This window comes from Remersonia thermophila, chromosome 6, assembly GCF_042764415.1.
Source record: "Remersonia thermophila strain ATCC 22073 chromosome 6, whole genome shotgun sequence".
In the NCBI taxonomy this organism is placed as follows: Eukaryota; Fungi; Ascomycota; class Sordariomycetes; order Sordariales; family Chaetomiaceae; genus Remersonia; species Remersonia thermophila.
The window spans coordinates 2,696,918-2,713,370 of NC_092222.1; the positions used below are offsets into that span (position 1 = coordinate 2,696,918).

The 16,453-nt window shown below is 60.0% G+C and overlaps 5 protein-coding genes across 5 annotated transcripts; 4 read left to right on the forward strand and 1 right to left on the reverse strand.

Moving 5' to 3' along the window:
• Positions 1–1,893: 1,893 nt before the first annotated feature.
• Positions 1,894–4,531, forward strand: VTJ83DRAFT_6916 (uncharacterized protein; the record flags this gene model as incomplete). Its single annotated transcript, XM_071013680.1, has 5 exons — positions 1,894–2,654; positions 2,726–3,040; positions 3,105–3,641; positions 3,716–3,729; positions 4,410–4,531. 5 exons carry the CDS (start codon positions 1,894–1,896, stop codon positions 4,529–4,531), a joined length of 1,749 nt encoding a protein of 582 aa, XP_070864543.1.
• Positions 4,532–5,206: 675 nt separating this feature from the next.
• On the forward strand, positions 5,207–6,709 carry VTJ83DRAFT_6917 (uncharacterized protein; the record flags this gene model as incomplete). Its single annotated transcript, XM_071013681.1, has 4 exons — positions 5,207–5,262; positions 5,495–6,348; positions 6,468–6,492; positions 6,706–6,709. 4 exons carry the CDS (start codon positions 5,207–5,209, stop codon positions 6,707–6,709), a joined length of 939 nt encoding a protein of 312 aa, XP_070864544.1.
• Positions 6,710–7,011: 302 nt separating this feature from the next.
• VTJ83DRAFT_6918 (uncharacterized protein) lies at positions 7,012–8,379 on the reverse strand (the record flags this gene model as incomplete). Its single annotated transcript, XM_071013682.1, has 3 exons — positions 7,012–7,216; positions 7,286–7,855; positions 7,979–8,379. 3 exons carry the CDS (start codon positions 8,377–8,379, stop codon positions 7,012–7,014), a joined length of 1,176 nt encoding a protein of 391 aa, XP_070864545.1.
• Positions 8,380–8,885: 506 nt separating this feature from the next.
• Positions 8,886–9,435, forward strand: VTJ83DRAFT_6919 (uncharacterized protein; the record flags this gene model as incomplete). Its single annotated transcript, XM_071013683.1, has 2 exons — positions 8,886–9,000; positions 9,122–9,435. 2 exons carry the CDS (start codon positions 8,886–8,888, stop codon positions 9,433–9,435), a joined length of 429 nt encoding a protein of 142 aa, XP_070864546.1.
• Positions 9,436–11,788: 2,353 nt separating this feature from the next.
• On the forward strand, positions 11,789–13,499 carry VTJ83DRAFT_6920 (uncharacterized protein; the record flags this gene model as incomplete). The annotated part of the gene is made up of 2 exons (XM_071013685.1): positions 11,789–12,040; positions 12,345–13,499. The coding sequence occupies 2 exons, from the start codon at positions 11,789–11,791 to the stop codon at positions 13,497–13,499; spliced, it is 1,407 nt and encodes a 468-aa protein (XP_070864547.1).
• Positions 13,500–16,453: the final 2,954 nt, after the last annotated feature.

A 16,453-nucleotide genomic window follows, 5' to 3' on the forward strand; every position in this document is an offset into this window, starting at 1 on the left:
CTTGCAGGTGTCCCAGGTGGCCCACTCCTGCTGAGGCTGTTCAGGTTCCCGGTTCCCCTCCCCCCAAGTCAGGTCAGGGACCCCATACCCGCCGTCTCTTAGGGAACCGGCTAGCAGCGGCGCCGCCAGAGAGATCCATACTGTGTAGATGCATTCGCCGTAAGACGTCATCAGCCTAGCCTCAACGCTAACACGGATCATGGACAACCTGAGAGCAACGCTGCTCAGCTCAGGCGAATTTCCTAAACGGTGACTCGGTCTGGTTGTGATCGATGGCTCCTCGGCTTGAGACACGGTGGGTGCGTAGGCCAACACAGGGCGGCGCATGCAGCTCAGGTCAAGTAATTCCCTACGGTACCTATTCCTACCTGTGAAATAGTGAACTACCGTAAGCCGTAGGTAGGTACCTATGGTAACTCGGTATCAAGCTTCAAAAGGGAACCCCTGACTCGACGAAAGCTGTAGGTACCAACTATCTGTCCCGCATGCAGCCTTGCCTTGGCTCTTGCTGCCCCCCCCCCCCCCCTTTGCCGGGGCTTCTGAGGTGGGCAAAGGCACGAATCGTAACGCTTTCTCTCTCCGATTGCCCAGGCCCAATCATTCGCTCGCGACTCTTCGCTCAGGTGGGCATGCGGACAGATAGACAAGCCTGGCATGCAGCCGAGCTGGCACAAGTGAAGCCCGGGATGTGCGATGAGGCCCAGGCGTCCCTCTCCCCCTTCCCACCCCCAAGGGGGGGACACAACGCCACGAACCACCCAACGTTGACACTGACCCCCGCACTCCCTCCGGCCGCTTGTCTGCTGCCACTTCACAGGGCACTCCATTGACGAGGTCTATCCTCACGCTTGGATGCAGCCCCGTCTGCCACACCATACCGCTGCTGCTTCGCTCGGCTGTTGGAGTCTCGTTCGCCCGGCCCCACACCAGAAGCTGCTGCATCCTCCTCCAGCCCTGGCGGACTGCGTCTGTAGGAGTCTTTCGGGTCCCCCAGTTTCGATCAGTCAGACAATGGGCCCGGCGTTCAGGTCAGGCACCACCCGCCCTCTCTTTTTCATCCTCGACCCTCCATGTTCACCGACAATCACCTTCATTTCTGCCAACACTCGGACAATGGAACGGGCATGCTGATTCCTCTCAACAGCGGACCCTCAAATCTTCCCCCTTGCCTGTCGATTCTCTCTTCATTATCAGCCATTGACACAGAGCGGGGATCGTCCGTCCGTCATGCGCAAGTCGGCCTCGCCCTGAACAACCGCCGGACTCCTTCCTGGGCCTGATATCCCCCCCCCCCCCCCCCTCTCTCCCTCCCCTCATCCTTCTATCTCATCTCTGTACCCGACATACCTCCGGGGGGGAACGAGCTTGGTACCAACCTTGAAAGTACCTTAGGCAAGTTGTTCTTTTTGGTTTTGTCCTCGTCAGTCCTGTTTGTTGCTCAGCCCCCCTGGTTTGGAACATGTTCAAATGGCGTTTCCTTTCATCGGCTTGTCTTCGGGTCGGAACTTCGAGAAGCTTGGAGATATTCCCGACATGGGTCCACGGCATGGGCGTTCATGATGTATCACATACATGACCATGGGTTGTGCATCACACTCCGGGGACGTGGACGCCCCTTGCCTCAGTGAAACACCACCACAAGAATTGTAGATAGGGAAAACGCATGACCAGAATGGGCTCAAAGGACACAAGGACGGCCATGACAATGCCGCCGCCCTCCTCTGCTGTCGGATAACCACCTCCCAAGCCCAACACGCTTGCTTCTCTTCTTAAAGGACCTTGCTAACGGGCCCCTGACCCCAGCCCACAGGATCATCCTCATCGAGGAGTCTTCTCGCCTCGTCTCACCTCCCACTCTTCACCCTGCTTACTCCATCCATCCACTCCTTAAAGATGTCCTCCATCTCTCTGCCGACAGCCGTCCCGTTCTACGGCTCTGTCAGCCCATCCCTCCTGCGCGACTTTGACGACGACGACGACGACGATGACCCCCTCTTCGCCCCTGCAGCCAGGTCTGCCAACACACAAAAACAACAAAAAAAACAACAACAACAACCTCGCGCCGCAGACCCACGAGATTCGGACACCTTCCTAGAATACCGCTACATCTTCTCATACAACCCGTCCCTTCTCGATGTCGGTCTCGAGGATGAAGATCAGCACCGCAGGCCCTCCAACTTGATCACCATGGACGAACTCCGCAGGCTCCGAGATCCGCTCTTCGAGGACGAAGATGAGGAGAGCGAGCCTTCGAACCGCCCAACCCCTCCGGGAAACCCCCCTCCGGAAGAGGATCCTGCCCAGAGAACCCCGGGAACCTCGGTGGAAGACGAGCCTGCCCGGCCCCCAACCGCCACGCCCAAGAAGCCTCCCATGGAGCCGGTCGCGCCGCAACATGACCCGTTCGCCCACTCCATCCCTCGTCGTGCCAGGAGCAAGCCTCGGAATCCTAGATCGGACAATGCTGCATCGTTACGTGCTCAGGCCGGCTCTACCACGACCACCACCATCGTTGCCGAGCCTCTGTTGTCCAACAACCCCTACGCCGCGCTCATCGAGGAGAAGCAAAAGGCGTTGACGGTGGCGTTCCTGAGCAGTCCCGACCTCCCTTCGGAGCTGGATGGCACCCCGACCATCCAGCCCGACGACCTTGGGTACCTCCTCCTCCTCCTCCTCCTCCTCCTCCTCCTCCTCCTTGCGCCCCTTCGCAGCTAACTCGCCCCAGGTTCGGCCAGAGGTACCACGTTGCCCAGGAAACGTCGACCGTGGTCATTACGAACCAGCGAAAGGTGACAGATCTGCTTACAGGGGACCGCGACTGCGTCATCTGCACCTACACCAAGGCGGTGACCGAGTTCCCCGCCGTCGCCGTGACCAAAGATTGCACCCACGAGATCAACAGCTGCCTCGAGTGCATCGCCAGGTGCATCCGGTCCGAGCTCGAGAGCCGGCTGTGGAATGATATCCGGTGTCCCGAGTGCCGCGCCAAGCTAGATCCCGTCGACGTCCAGCGGCTTGCCGATGCCGAGACCAACGAACGGTAAGGCCGCGTCCCGCTCGGGGGAGGTCTTCATCTCGCGCGCGTTGGCTGACAGAGAGCACAGATACCAGACCCTCGCCTTCCGCGCCGCCCTCTCTGCGGCCCCCAACTTCATCTGGTGCACCGCCGGCTGCGGCATGGGCCAGGTCCACGAGGGCGGCGCCGAGCAGCCCATCGTCACCTGCCTGCAGTGCGGCCAGCGGTCGTGCTTCCACCACAAGGTCGCCTGGCACCAAACCATGAAGTGCGACGAGTACGACGCGTTCCTGGCCGACCCGGACAACTTTCGCAGCTGGTTCGACACCGCCAACGAGGAGGCCGAGCGGGCCGTGCGCGCCCAGATCGAGGCCGATCGGGCCTTGGCCCAGAGCCTGCTCGAGGAGGAGCAGCGCGCCGAGGCCGAGAGGGTGGCGGCCCTGGAGCGGGCCGCGCGCGAGGAGAGGGAAAAGAGGGAGAGGGAGGAAAGGGAAACCCAACAAAAGCACCTGAAGGAGCTGGCCAAGAGGAAGAAGAAGGAGGAGGAGGCGAGCGAAAAGACGGTCAAGAAGACGACGAAGCCTTGCCCGGGGTGCAAGGCGCCGATCGAGAAAAACAACGGCTGGTGAGTTTGGTTTTCTCTCTCCCACTTACCACGGAGAGAAGAGCCGAGGCTAACGAGAGGGGTTGGGAATGCAGCCAACATATGACGTGTAAGTTGATCTCGTTGACGTTTCGCCTTTCCCATGCCTGTCACGCCCCCTCTCCCTCCACCTCGTCCATTCTCTTGTCGCCACGCCGTGTAAGAGGATCAGATCCGAGGGCAGACCCAGCCACGGCTTTTTCCGCGAGCCACCCACACGCACACAGTCAGAGGCCCCTCACACGACGCTCCGCCCGCCGAGCACCTTGTTCCGATTTCCCACCTTCCTGTCTCTCTTGTTTTTCTCTCTTATGCGGAAACCTTAACAGCATGTGCCCGGATCATAGGTATCAAGTGCCGCCACCAGTTCTGCTGGGGCTGCAATCACCCTTGGGGCTCTGGCCACGCCGCCGGCTGCCGTTGATGATCCGGTCGGGTCTCTGCATGCATGCATGCATGTGTGAGTGCATATGTGCGGCGCACACACAATCACATACACACATACACACACACACACACACGCATACTACACACACACACACATATATATATATATTCCACATCAGGCACGCCGCAACGTCAAGGAGCGGCGGCGTGCTGGGGCGCGCAACACATTCCACGCGCCGAACTCGTCGCTCGCTCGCTCGCTCGCTGCTGCAGTCCCCCTCCCACCGCGAGAGAACCCTGGCGCTGACCACGGGCTGCTGGGGGCCATCTCTCCTCCCCCCCCCCCGGCTCCCATACGTACAGGCTCCAAGTGCAAGCACGAGTTCTGCTGGGACTGCATGGCCGATTATAAGATGATCCGGCAGTACGACAACAGCAAGCACGACGCCAAGTGCCCGTGGTATCCGGATAATATCCTTGATTGATTGACTGGAGAGGGGTGGGAGAGGCGAGGATGGGGAAGGAGGGAGGGAAAGGATGGCAGGGGATGCCGGAAAAGACTGTTTATGTTTATACCCGGAGCACATCATGGTCGGTAGGGACGGGGTTGGTTTTGTTGTAGATACGTTGTGGTCTTTTTTTTTTTTTTTTTTTTTTTTTTTTTTGCATGGGACGAGTACATGGCACCGTCGGGCTTGGGCAATGGAGTACTACGTTGTGATATATCTCTTTTTACCCCGTCAAGCATACATCCCGGCCTGTCTGTCTGTTGTTACAGTATTAGCTATCACACCGACGCTTGCTGGCCTGGTGACGGTGGCACGTAACTAGCTAACTAATTAGTTGCTGAAAGGAGAATCCTACGCAGCATGCTCCACAGCACAACCCTAACCCTTGGGCCGCAGGTCTCCGTCTCCACAACCGCATGCAACAAAAGCCAAGTCCCAAAAATTGTTTTCGTCCACCAAACTTTTTTTTCAACTTCCTTTCCACAATAACAAACCTCTCTCTTCTTTCACCCTCCCACGGCTCTTGGCCACCACCGCCAAACCGCGCCGCATCCAGAGACAGGATGCGGTAAGGGACACAAGGGAACGGAAAACACGGTGTCCGTTTCACGACCGTCGCCATGCTAATTGGCGGTCTCTTGCGCAACCACAATGCGGCTCTTGCTCGTCCGTCACGCTGAGACGGTCGACAACGTCGCCGGGGTGTAGTACGCTTTTTACTTGTCCTTTTGTCCCGCCTCTGCGCCGCTTCTTCTTTCGTTGCTCCCGCCCGGCCGGCAAGCAACGACTGGGCCGCATCGCCTTTTTTTTCACCGTTTGACGCCCGTCCCGTTTCCGTCCCACACACACACACACACACACACACACACACACACATCATCCTCGATGGATAAAAAAAAGCACGGGCGACTAACGCAACGCGCCTGATCGTCCCGGCAGTGCTGGATCTCGCGACTCGGAGCTCACGGCCCACGGCGTCCTGCAGGCCCGTCGCCTCGCTAGGCTTCTGGCCTCCGGGGCGCTGGGGCCTGTGAGGCGCGTGCTTTCATCGGATTTGCAGCGGGCTGTGGACACGGCGCGGGCGGTTGTCGAGGAGGTGACGAGGGCTCGGTCGAGTCGCGACGGCGGTGCGAGCAACGCGGAAGGGACCGCGGACGGGCGTGACCAACAGCCCGCACAGGCACCCAAAACACCCGGGGCGCTGGCTCCGTTGGAGCTGATCCAGTTCGCCGATCTGCGCGAGCGCGATTTCGGCGCCGCAGAAGGGGAGAAGTTTGGTTCTGCCCGCGCGCGGTCCCTCGCGGCGGCGGGTGCCGAGTCGCACGACCAGATGCGTCAGAGGGCGGAGCGGCTCATGAGCAATCACCTCGCTCCGCTGCTGCGTGCCGCAGAGGGCGAGCCGGCCGACGGCGAATCGGGATGCATCGTCGTGATCGCCCACGGGCTGATTCTCGGATCGCTCCTGCGCGTGTTGCTCGGACGGTTCGGCGCGCCGGGCGCTGTGGAGCGGTTGGAGATGTCGGGCCCCGTTGCTTGGAGCAATACCGGCTATGCCGAGCTGGTGGTGGAGCGCGGGATCGTCGGCGTGGCGCGGACCAAGGCTGGCGGAGAGGAAGCAGCGTCTGGTGACAGGACGCTTTCCTCGGCCCGCCAGCAACGGCAACCGCCGGCCATCAGGTTGTCCGTGGTGGCGGTCAACGTGCTGACGCACCTCGAGGGCTTGAAAAAGACCCGAGGCGGCATCGGAAGCGCGCGCTTCGACAAGCGACAGAGGACCATGGAGTCTTTCTTTGGTCCGCCGACGAAGAGGTCGAAGGCGGAGGGGTGAAAGAGCGAGGAGGTTGGCTCTGACGAGAGCCCCCCGCGCCTTCATCCTTCCTCCCTTGCGCACCCGTCTCGCTGCACTCTGCAGACACCGGTGCGCACTGCCAGAGCCGGTAAGTTTTTCTTTTTTTTTTTTTTTTTTCTTTCCATGAAACACATGCCTCTTCCGTGCTTTTATGATGAGAAACACAATGTTCACAGACCTGTTCTGAAACACTATGTGGAAACACTTGTCCAACCGCTATCTGAGAAGCACTCTTCACACACTCTCTTGATCCTGTTGCGATTTCCTCTGGGCGTTGCACAAGCTGACTCGAAGAGAATAGATGATTACCTTGGCAAGATCATGGCAATGCGGCAGACACAAGCCCACCGCGAGGGCACGACGTGTTTGTTCACTAGGATGTCGTGCCTCCCTTGTGCCTCTGAAACCATCAGGGCAGCAGACCGTCTAGATATCCTGGAGAATAAAAAAATACGATTCTGATATCACTTGTTGTTCAACCTTTGAACCGTTGTCGTGCGTTGTGTTACAATATCGCTCGGGCCGTCGTTCCATCCTCAATTTGAATTCATCTCCCCCCTCCTCCCATTCCTACCTCGTTCTGATCCATTCCTCCGTTCCTATACCATCACTTCCCCTTCTCGGAACGAACGACAATCACGAGCTGCTGCACATAGCGCAGCATCCGGGTTAGGTAGACGACCTGGGCCACGGCCACCAGGAACTGCACCTGGTGCACGTAGGCACAGCCGGACCAGAGACGGAGGACCGAGCCGATGAGCTGGTGCTGGAAACCCTCGGGCACCAGCTCCTGATGGTGGGTGTAGTAAATCCTTTGGGGGGCGTTGTCAGTAGGTCTCGGGCGGGGGAGAGGGAAACACAAGGAGCAGGGAAAACCCCACCCAGCAAACAACAGCACCAGCCCCCATCGCGGAAAGTCGGTAAACACCCACGGATACACCACCGCCACGAACGCCACCCTCCCCAGCCCTTCCAGGACGTGCCACGGGGTGAGGACGTTGACCACGAGCGCCCACGGCCGCCGCCACAGCGCGCTCCACCCCCACCGCCTCCGCGGCGCGCCGCCCGCGCACCACGCCAGCGCCGCCACGTACAGCGCGCCGCTCAGGCACGCCGCCACGTCGAGCTCGTACGACCGCACCATGTACCAGTCGAGGTTCCGGAACGCGGGGCCCAGGCGGTAGCTCTCGCCGACGAGGCCGCGCCAGACGACGGGCACGACGCCCGACAGCAGGAACTCGAGCACGGCGGAGCGCTCCTCGGGGCTGCCCTCGACGACGGACGGGTCGAGGCGGAAGCGCAGAAAGGCGGGCACGAGCTGGGTGAAGGCGCGCACGAGCGTGCCGGGGACGAAGGTGAGCCGCAGCACGAAGAGATCGAGGACGTAGTGGAGGGCGTAGAGGAGGAAGGTGGAGGTGCCGAGGAGGAGGATGACGGTCGGTGCGTAGCGGCTGGAGATCGGGAAGGGGGGGAAAAAAAGGGGGGGGGAGCGTGAGGTTAGCGGGATGGGGATCGGTGCGAAAAGAAAGGTAGGTACCTAGGTACCTAGGTAGCGAAGGTGGGTAGGTGCTCACCCTTGGACGTCGGCGCGGATGTTGCCGGTTTGGGGGGTTGCTTTGGACTTTTTGGCTTGGATTACCCGGTCGTTGTCGTTGTTGTTGTTGTTGTTGTTGTTGTTGTTGTTGTTGTCGTCCGCGAATCGGGCGGTTCTGGAGGGGCCCGGGCGGGTTCGGGAAGAAGGCGCCGAAGCCATGCTGGCGCAGACAGAGCGTTTGCGGAAACGTGAGGGTTGTGCCGGTGTGTCAGGAGAGCCGTCTCGAGAGCCTCTGGGATGGAGATTCCCGATCCGCGGTCGATGCTTCAGACGATATATGCCTATTTCTTTTGACTTGGCTCGAAGAGGCAGAAGGGGTTTTGTAGGATGCCAAAGGTCTCTCTCCCTAGCCCTTCTCGGGACGGGCTTTGGGGGTTGCATGTCAAAGAGGTAAAGGCCTTCATGGTGCCTTATACAATGCCCCGTGGCTTTCAGGAGGTCGGCTCCGGAAACGTCGAGGGCGAACAAAGGAGGGATGCATGGTGTTGTGGTGTGTCATCACCGTGGTAACTCGCTCTGTTTGATCTCAGGGGAAGAAAACATGAACAGGGAATGGGACGTTTGAGATGCCGGCTCGTTGCAGGATAAAATGCGGCATGCAATGCCCTTGACTTGATACCTTGCGTAGCTGTAGATTCGTCGATATCGCTGCTTACGCTCATCATGATCTGTTTGCAAACGCGAAGGGGGGGCTTCTTGTTCGCGGATTGACCCTGAACGCTTGGAGTAACAGTGAGAAGCGTAATTTCACTGTAATAACTTACACACCGGTCGTTTACCGCTCGGTCACGTCAACAACCCTCCTCCTCCTCCTCCTCCTCCTCCTCCTCCCTCAGCCGCCTCTCCCTCGCCAGACATCCTCCCACCACCATCTCGGTTTCCCCACCATGGCTCGCTCCGATGAAGCCGAGGCCTTCTTTCACGCCGTCTACAGCGCCGTGCAAGAGATCCCACCCGGCCGCGTCACCAGCTACGGCCACATCGCCAAGCTGATCGGTACCCGTACGTGCCACCCGCATCTCTGCCCTCTCCCATCCACCCCGTTATCTCTACTCCCTGCCCTCGCGCCATCCCGTCGCCCATCCGGAATCACGGCAAACGCGGCAGGCTCACCCAAACGCAGCTCAGCGTCCGCGACAGGTCGGCCTCTGCCTCAAGCACCTCCCAGACGATCCCTCGCGCCGATTCCACGGCGGCAACGTCCCCTGGCAACGGGTGATCAACGCGCGAGGCGTCATCTCCCCGCGAGGATCCCACCCGGGAGGCGCGCAGAACCAGGCTGCGGTGCTTCGTGCCGAGGGGGTGGTCGTCACCACGGGGCCGTTGGGGGAGCTGATGGTGGATCTGGACGAGTATGGGTGGTTTCCCGAGGTGCTGCCTTCGGAGGAAGAGTTGGCGGATGAGGAGGAAGGGTCTCGGGAAGATCCAAGATCCTGAAGAGGGAGGGCGAGGCTGCTGTTCTGAACGGGGGTGCATATGCATACGACGGTTTGATAATACGGGTGGCTGAACGAATTACCTCGGTATCCATCGGCGACACCCAGCCGGCGCATATGTTCGCTTGAGGGAAGTAGTTGATGGTTGCTAGGGAACATTACGGTGTCTCGGGCGGAGCGGTCTATCGGAGCGATCTCTCGTCCGCCATGTGCCAGCATTCTGTATGCCCTATGAGGAGGATTGCCGTTGTCTCGTAGCGGTTGGCAAGTGCAAGAAGGTCGAGACGGTCGAGACGGCTCCATCGCACCGAAAGCCCCCTGAGGTTTATCAACATGAAGCTTCCACGGGCGGCCTTGCGCGGCCAACCTAGGGCTGCATCAGCCGTCTTTATGCTACTCTTCCCCATGGGAGAATTGTTAGCATGAGACCGATCACCCCGATCAGAGAGAGAGAGAGAGAGAGATCGCTCAGCATGAAGGCTTGAGGAGATTGAAAAGAGCTTGCCATGGCGTCTGTTGTGTCCCTGCACGCTCAAGCTGTGCTTGTTCATCCGACGAGCAGATCCGGGCATCCATCTATGCCCTCTGCCTGGGAAGCTACTTACTCCTCCCTTTTCGTCATCAAAGCACTGTCAACACGAGAAGTGTCATTCAAGTGTGATACTCTGTTCCACGCCGTAGCGGTCTTGCATAGTCATATGCTTAACCGGGTTGGCATCAGCTTGCCTTCTCAAACCCCATTCAAGGGGAAGACCAAAGTCCAGCGCTTTCTAAACAACCCCTCATCCTCTGCGCCCTCGACAGCGTCGTCACATTCCATTTCTGCGTCTGGATACGGGCTACCGGCTTCGGTGGCCAGCCCGAATGCAGCAACCCTGTCATCGATGTTCTCTTCGGCCAGAGCATCAAGGCTACCAACCGCGTCGTACGATACAGCATGATATTCATAGTCAACGTGCTTCTGGTTAGCACGCTCTTTCTCATATCCTTGATTCTCCTCTTACTATCTCCCCCCCTTTACCTCCGCCGTATCTGCTTCTACTTCATCCATGAGTCTGGTGTTTGGAACATCCGACATTGAGCAACAGAGCTCTTGAACTTTTTTTTTTTATTTCATTTCCTTTTTACGCTGCAGCCTTTCACCGTTCTTCAAAGCGTAACTCTGTGTTCCCTTCGTGATGAATCATGGTACTACAAGTGTTTACTAGTTAATACCTACTTCGTGATCCGCAAGATCCGTTTTTCCAGGGCGGATAAGGATAGGAGTCGAACCCCCCTTGCGCATGGGGGTTGACCGCTGGGGTGCATCGGACGCCGAGAGGCCTGGCTTCAGCAAGGGGGAAAGCCGACAGCCTGGTTGATCGTTTGTGTTCACTTGATGACGACAATGATACCACCACGCCGATGGCGACGGGCTTGTGAACCCCAACACGCCCAAACTCTGGAACCACGGCCAAGTCCAGGCCTTCGGCACTCGGCAGTTCGAAACACCAAGCCCGCGGCGCTGGGACTGGCACGGACACCACGCTAGCCAGCGTACGCTACTGTACTTTGGTGTAATGTATGTACTGTGTAGTAGTTACACTATTGACGCCGTTAGCGTCTCCATTCGAACCAAGCTTCCTCCTCCCCCCCCTGATAATCGTCAACGTTTCCCGTATCCACTTGCCAACTGTCGTGTACGCAGTAAAGACGCGGGAAGGCCATCCGAGATGAGCTTAACGGCCAAGCGAGAAACAGAAAAAAGAAGACATGGGCAAATCCATGTGATAATTGCTATCCGAGCCCCCCCCCCCCCCCCCCCCCTTGACGAATGTCCCTCGCGCACAGGCCCTGCTTGGGTGACATCGCTCCGGAGAAGCCCCCGAACCGGGGATGACCGACAACCGGCAAGAGACGGTCCGCGCGTTCCTCCACGGCCGCATGAGAATGTCAACATCATTGCAGCGCAGGGCGTGACCTCGTGATATTCGCTTCGTGATCTGGGAAATGGGAGGAGGAGTCTGCGGAAGGAATGTGTAGCCATGCTGACGGGAGGGAGATTTCGGTTCGGTCATGCCCGTTCTGAGGGTTGGTTGCGACATAGGGAAAAACAAGGGGGCGGATCGATATGCTTACTATACAGAACGGAGGAAGCAATGCGCAAGAGAAGAATAACTAGAAGGCAAAACCCCCAACGACGACGGTGCTACACGGTTCTCCGCAAGGGAAACCAACCTCTGGAGCTTAGCGTCGGAGATCTTATCGCGCTCTCTCTCCAACAGACCCCCGGTGACTGACACGACCCCTCATCGGCTTGGAGCAACGCGCGCGCAGGGAGCAGCAACGCAACCTCCCCACCCTCCCCCGTCACCATGAAGAAGCCCTCGACGTTCCGGCGCAAGTCTCGCGCCATCAAGGCCGCGGCGGCGGCGGCGGCGGCGCTGGTCTTCCCAACGGCATGCCAGGCCGCGACGTCGGGCAACTTCAGCATCCTCTCGATGAACGTGGCCGGCCTGCCGGCGTTGGTGAACGGCAACGACGTGCCGGGGGACAAGGCCGCCAACCACAGGCTTATCGGGCAAAAGTTCAACGAGTATGGGTACGATGTCATCCACGTCCAAGAAGTGAGTGTTTCTTTTTTTAATGGGGGTTTGGATCCGTCTGAGGGAGGTTCGCAAAGGGTTTCTTCTCTCCGGGGGGGCTCCTGGCGTATGCTGTGTTTCCTTCCAAGACGAAACACCACATGGCGCGCCAGCCGTCTCAGCCAGGGCGGTGTTGAAACCTATCATCACCCATGGGCACTGGATCGCTTTGGCGCCCCCCCCTCTCCCCCGCACCATTCATTCCGACCTCCTGACCTGGCTTTGACGCTATTTCTTTTTCTTTTGTGACCGTGCACGCATGTGCTCACCCCGTACGCACCGCTAGGACTTCAACTACCACGCACACCTCTACTCGACCAACACGCACCCCCACCGCACGCCCACGTCCGGGGGCGTGCCGCTGGGGTCCGGGCTCAACACGCTGTCCCGGCACCCCTACGTCGACTTCCGGCGGGTCAAGTGGGACAAGTGCTCGAACCAGGACTCGGCCGACTGCCTGACGCCCAAGGGCTTCACGTTTATGCGGGTGGCGCTCGGGACGGACGCGTCGTCGTCGGCCGTGTACTACGCCGACTTTTACAACCTGCACGCCGACGCCGGGGTGACGGCGGCGGACCTGGCGGCGCGGCAGGACAACGTGCGGCAGCTGGCCGACCACATGGCGCGCTGGAGCGCGGGCAACGCCGTCGTCGTGTTTGGCGACTTCAACAGCCGCTACTCGCGGGGCGGGGACACGGGGATCCGCGGCCTGCTGGCGGCGGGCCTGCGGGATCCCTGGGTGGAGCTGCGGCGGGGCGGGCGGGTGCCGGCCCCCGGCGAGGAGGACGCCTGCGGGAACCCCGTCGCGGCGGACGCGCGGTGCGAGACGGTCGACAAGGTGTTTTACCGCTCGGGCCCGCTCGTGCGGCTCGCCGCGCGCGACTTTGCCTACGACGGCCGCCGGTTCCTGCAGGCCGACGGCAAGAGCGTGCTGTCGGACCACAACCCGGTGCGGGCGGAGCTGAGCTGGGAGGAGGCGGGGGCCCAGAGCGGCCGGCGGCTGCGGCAGAGCGCGCTGTTCGGGGGGGAAGGCGAGGGGGCGGCGTGGTTCAACGACGCGGTCGCGCTGGAGCGGGTCGTCGGCAGGCCGCGGGTCGCCGCGCTGCGGTTCCGCGGGGGGTCGAGGCTGGACGGGGTCGGGCTGACGCTCCGATCGGGCGAGGTGTTTCGGCACGGCGGGTCGGGCGGCACCGAGGCGACGCTGGCGCTGGGCGAGGCCGAGTTTTGGACCGAGGCGGAGCTGTGCAAGGGGGAGAGGTCGGGCAAGGTGCGCAACTTTTACATCCGCGCCGTCACGTCGGCGGGGAGGACGCTGGCGGCGGGCACGCGCACCAGCAGCTGCGCGACCTTCCGGGCGCCGAGCGGGTGGCACATTGTCGGGTTTGTCGGCCAGGACGGCGACGAGGTGGACCAGCTGGCGTTTGTGTACGCTCCGATGTGAGGCGAGCTTTGGATGCGCCGAACCCCCCCCCCCCCCCCCTACCCTCCAAGAGAAGATACTATAGAAGGAGGGGAGGAGAAAGCAGGAGAGAGGACCTGGAATGGCCCCTCTAGCCCGCGACGGCGACCCGACGCGAGAGCGTCGATCGCTTGCCGTGAATGGTAATGGTTACGTGAATGTTGGAAGGGGGTTCAACGGTTCGCCCACCCGCGGCTGACGGCGTGCTTGGTGACGCAACGCGTGTGACGCCCACGAAAGCTGAGGAATCAGCCTCCGCGGGAGCCCGGCTCACGTGCAATGCAATGCGTTTCATAATCCATCGTTCCAACGCGTTTCATGTGAGGACAAGGGCAGGGCGACACCCCCGCCCCCCACCCTTTTTCTCCCGTCCTCCGCGGATCCTGCGGTTGGTGGTGGTGGTGGTGGTGGTGGTGGTGGTGGTGGTGGCATGGCGGCTCTTGATTCAGCTCGGCATCGGCGGGTGTTTTTTTCGTTCGGGAAGGGCCCCCAATGTTCGGCATGCTGCGTATAGTACCACAGTAGACATGCCGAGAGGAGGCAGCTTGCCGCGGGCCCCTTGGAAACATGGTCACACCGGTCGCAAGACGTCATGGCTTGGGCTTTTCATGGTCGGGTCTTTTTTTGCGAGCCTACCCTGAGACCTGTCTTAAACACATCATGCCTTTTCTTCCGATCGTCGGAACGGCCGATGGAGCAGCGCCTGCGTTGCCAATCATCACCGCGTTTCTCGAGGAGCGGAGGGGGGTGAGGGATTCTTCCTCCACCGCCCTTGGCGCGATGGCCAACGCCGACGGGCTCCGTTGGGGGGGGGTCGATCACCAGCGTCAGTCAACCTATGCTTATTGTTCGCGCCGGGGGGGTGACAAGGCCCACCTACATACTCCTGTGCAAGTATACGGTGCAGTACACCACGCAGTACGCAGTACACGTCAAGGTCAAGCATGTAATGTACTAACCACCTGTAGAAGGAAATTTCCCATGGGATCAGCCCCCGTGCAAGCCTTGGGGAAGATCCTCTGCGTCATCGGGCGGCCGACATGCAATGGGTGAAGAATGTCCTGCGTATGCGATGCCCGATGTCGTGCAGCGGCGCCATGCGATCCGGCCCGATGCACATGAGCGCTGGTCAATGCGGTGCAAAGCGGCAGGCCGACAGAGATGGAGAGAGAGAGAGAGAGAGAGAGTCAGGCAACTCGTCTTCCAACCGCGATGAGCGCAGGAGAACCCACTCACTCACACCAACATACTATACACAGTACACACGCATCCACACACATCTACGCAGTACTACCTATCCCTACGGCGAGACTTGGGGTGACACGACAAAGAGTCCGACCGAGCTTGCAGGCGTCAGGAGAAAAAAAGAAGAGGACTCGACAAACGAGCCCACACGGTAGCGCCGCCGTGCTCGCACCGCATCATGCACGTTCTCGCGTATGCACTACCTCTACACCCTCACCTACAACGGCCGCGCCGCGTCCCGTGCATCGCGTGTAATTGCTGCGTAACTGGTTATAGCACACAGCAGCAGCAGCGTGTTGGTCTCCCGTACCTGGCAGCTGCTCATCTAGGATCCCCAACTACGCTGGTTGTGCAACAAATGCCGGCTGCAGGGACCTACATAGTTGCAGTCTATACATGTAGAAAGATGAGTGGCAGTTGCAACGGCACACACCGCTCCGCCGTCTCAACCTCAGCGTCCAAGGTGATTGCGCACAGTGTCGTATCAGACAAGAGGGCGAAGAGGTGAGCATGTGTGTGTGTGAGAGAAAGAGAGAGAGAGAGAGTCAGAGAGTCAGTGGGGGTTGATGCATGCCCTCCGCAATTCGCCATGCCTCACTGTGACTGTGTCTGTTGATCCATTCCTCTTTTTTTTTTTTCCCTTCCTTTTGTTTCCCCCTTCCCCTGCCTCACGTGGCGATGGTTCATCCGGCCGTTGAGGTGGAGGGCGGGTCAGGGAAGAGGGGAAAATCTCCGCGAGTGGACTCTTGTACGCTACCAAACTAATTAGGTAGGTAGCGTACTAGTACGGTTATGTCATGTACTCGGTCTGTAACTACTGTGTACGCTAAGCCAAGTGGGTGTGGGCAAGGCTGTCTGTCTGTTGCCAGGCCGTCATGGAGCGTTACCTACTCAGTAGACAAGTCCCGGAGCGGGAACGATGTACAATGTTGTGCAACGTTGGCTTGCAGCGGCCGGTGAGGTGGGCACGCCGGCCGAGGGGGGGGGGCCCTGATCTCGCCATGGAGCCCCGATGGATCCTGTCCGCCTCTTCCTACGTGCACACCAAGGCACCTTAGCGCAGTCGCACAGGTGTAGTTAGACGGTGGATTCTCCGAGGCTGTTGGGCCGTCGATCGCCATAACGTTGGTTATTTTTACCCCGTAGCGTCTCCCGCCAAACGCAAAGGATGGAGAAGGTTTTCCCGCCTGCGCCTTGGGAGAGTCTGGGAGCCGAGCGACCGCTTCCTTCGCGGGCGCTGTCGTAGCGCGTTTGGCGTGGGCTTGAGGCAGGGCCAGCAGGCGTGACCATTCCTTTTCGCGACCTTCAGGCTGGCTCTAGCGCACCCACCACACTCCCGGTCCTCCGGAAGCCGTCCCCCGGGCGCGAGGACCGGACCGTTGGGACATGGTACTGTGTAACTAGTTACTGTGTGCGCAGTATAGGCGCGGACGGGCGTTGGGCAGAGAGAGGCGGCTTGCGCGTTCGCACTGTGCCGGTCGCGCGCCATGCGCCAACGAACTACCTTACAAAGTATAGTGACTTACCTTATTGTGGGCTGTGGGTTGGTGGGTTGGCGGGTTGGTAGGTTGTTGTGGGTTGGCGGGTTGGTAGGTTGTTGTGGGTTGGCGGGTTGCGGCGGGCTGTGGCGCGCTGCATGCGGTCTTGTTGCTTTTGCGAGAGGGTGATTTCGTTGTGTTCGTGCAACCCCA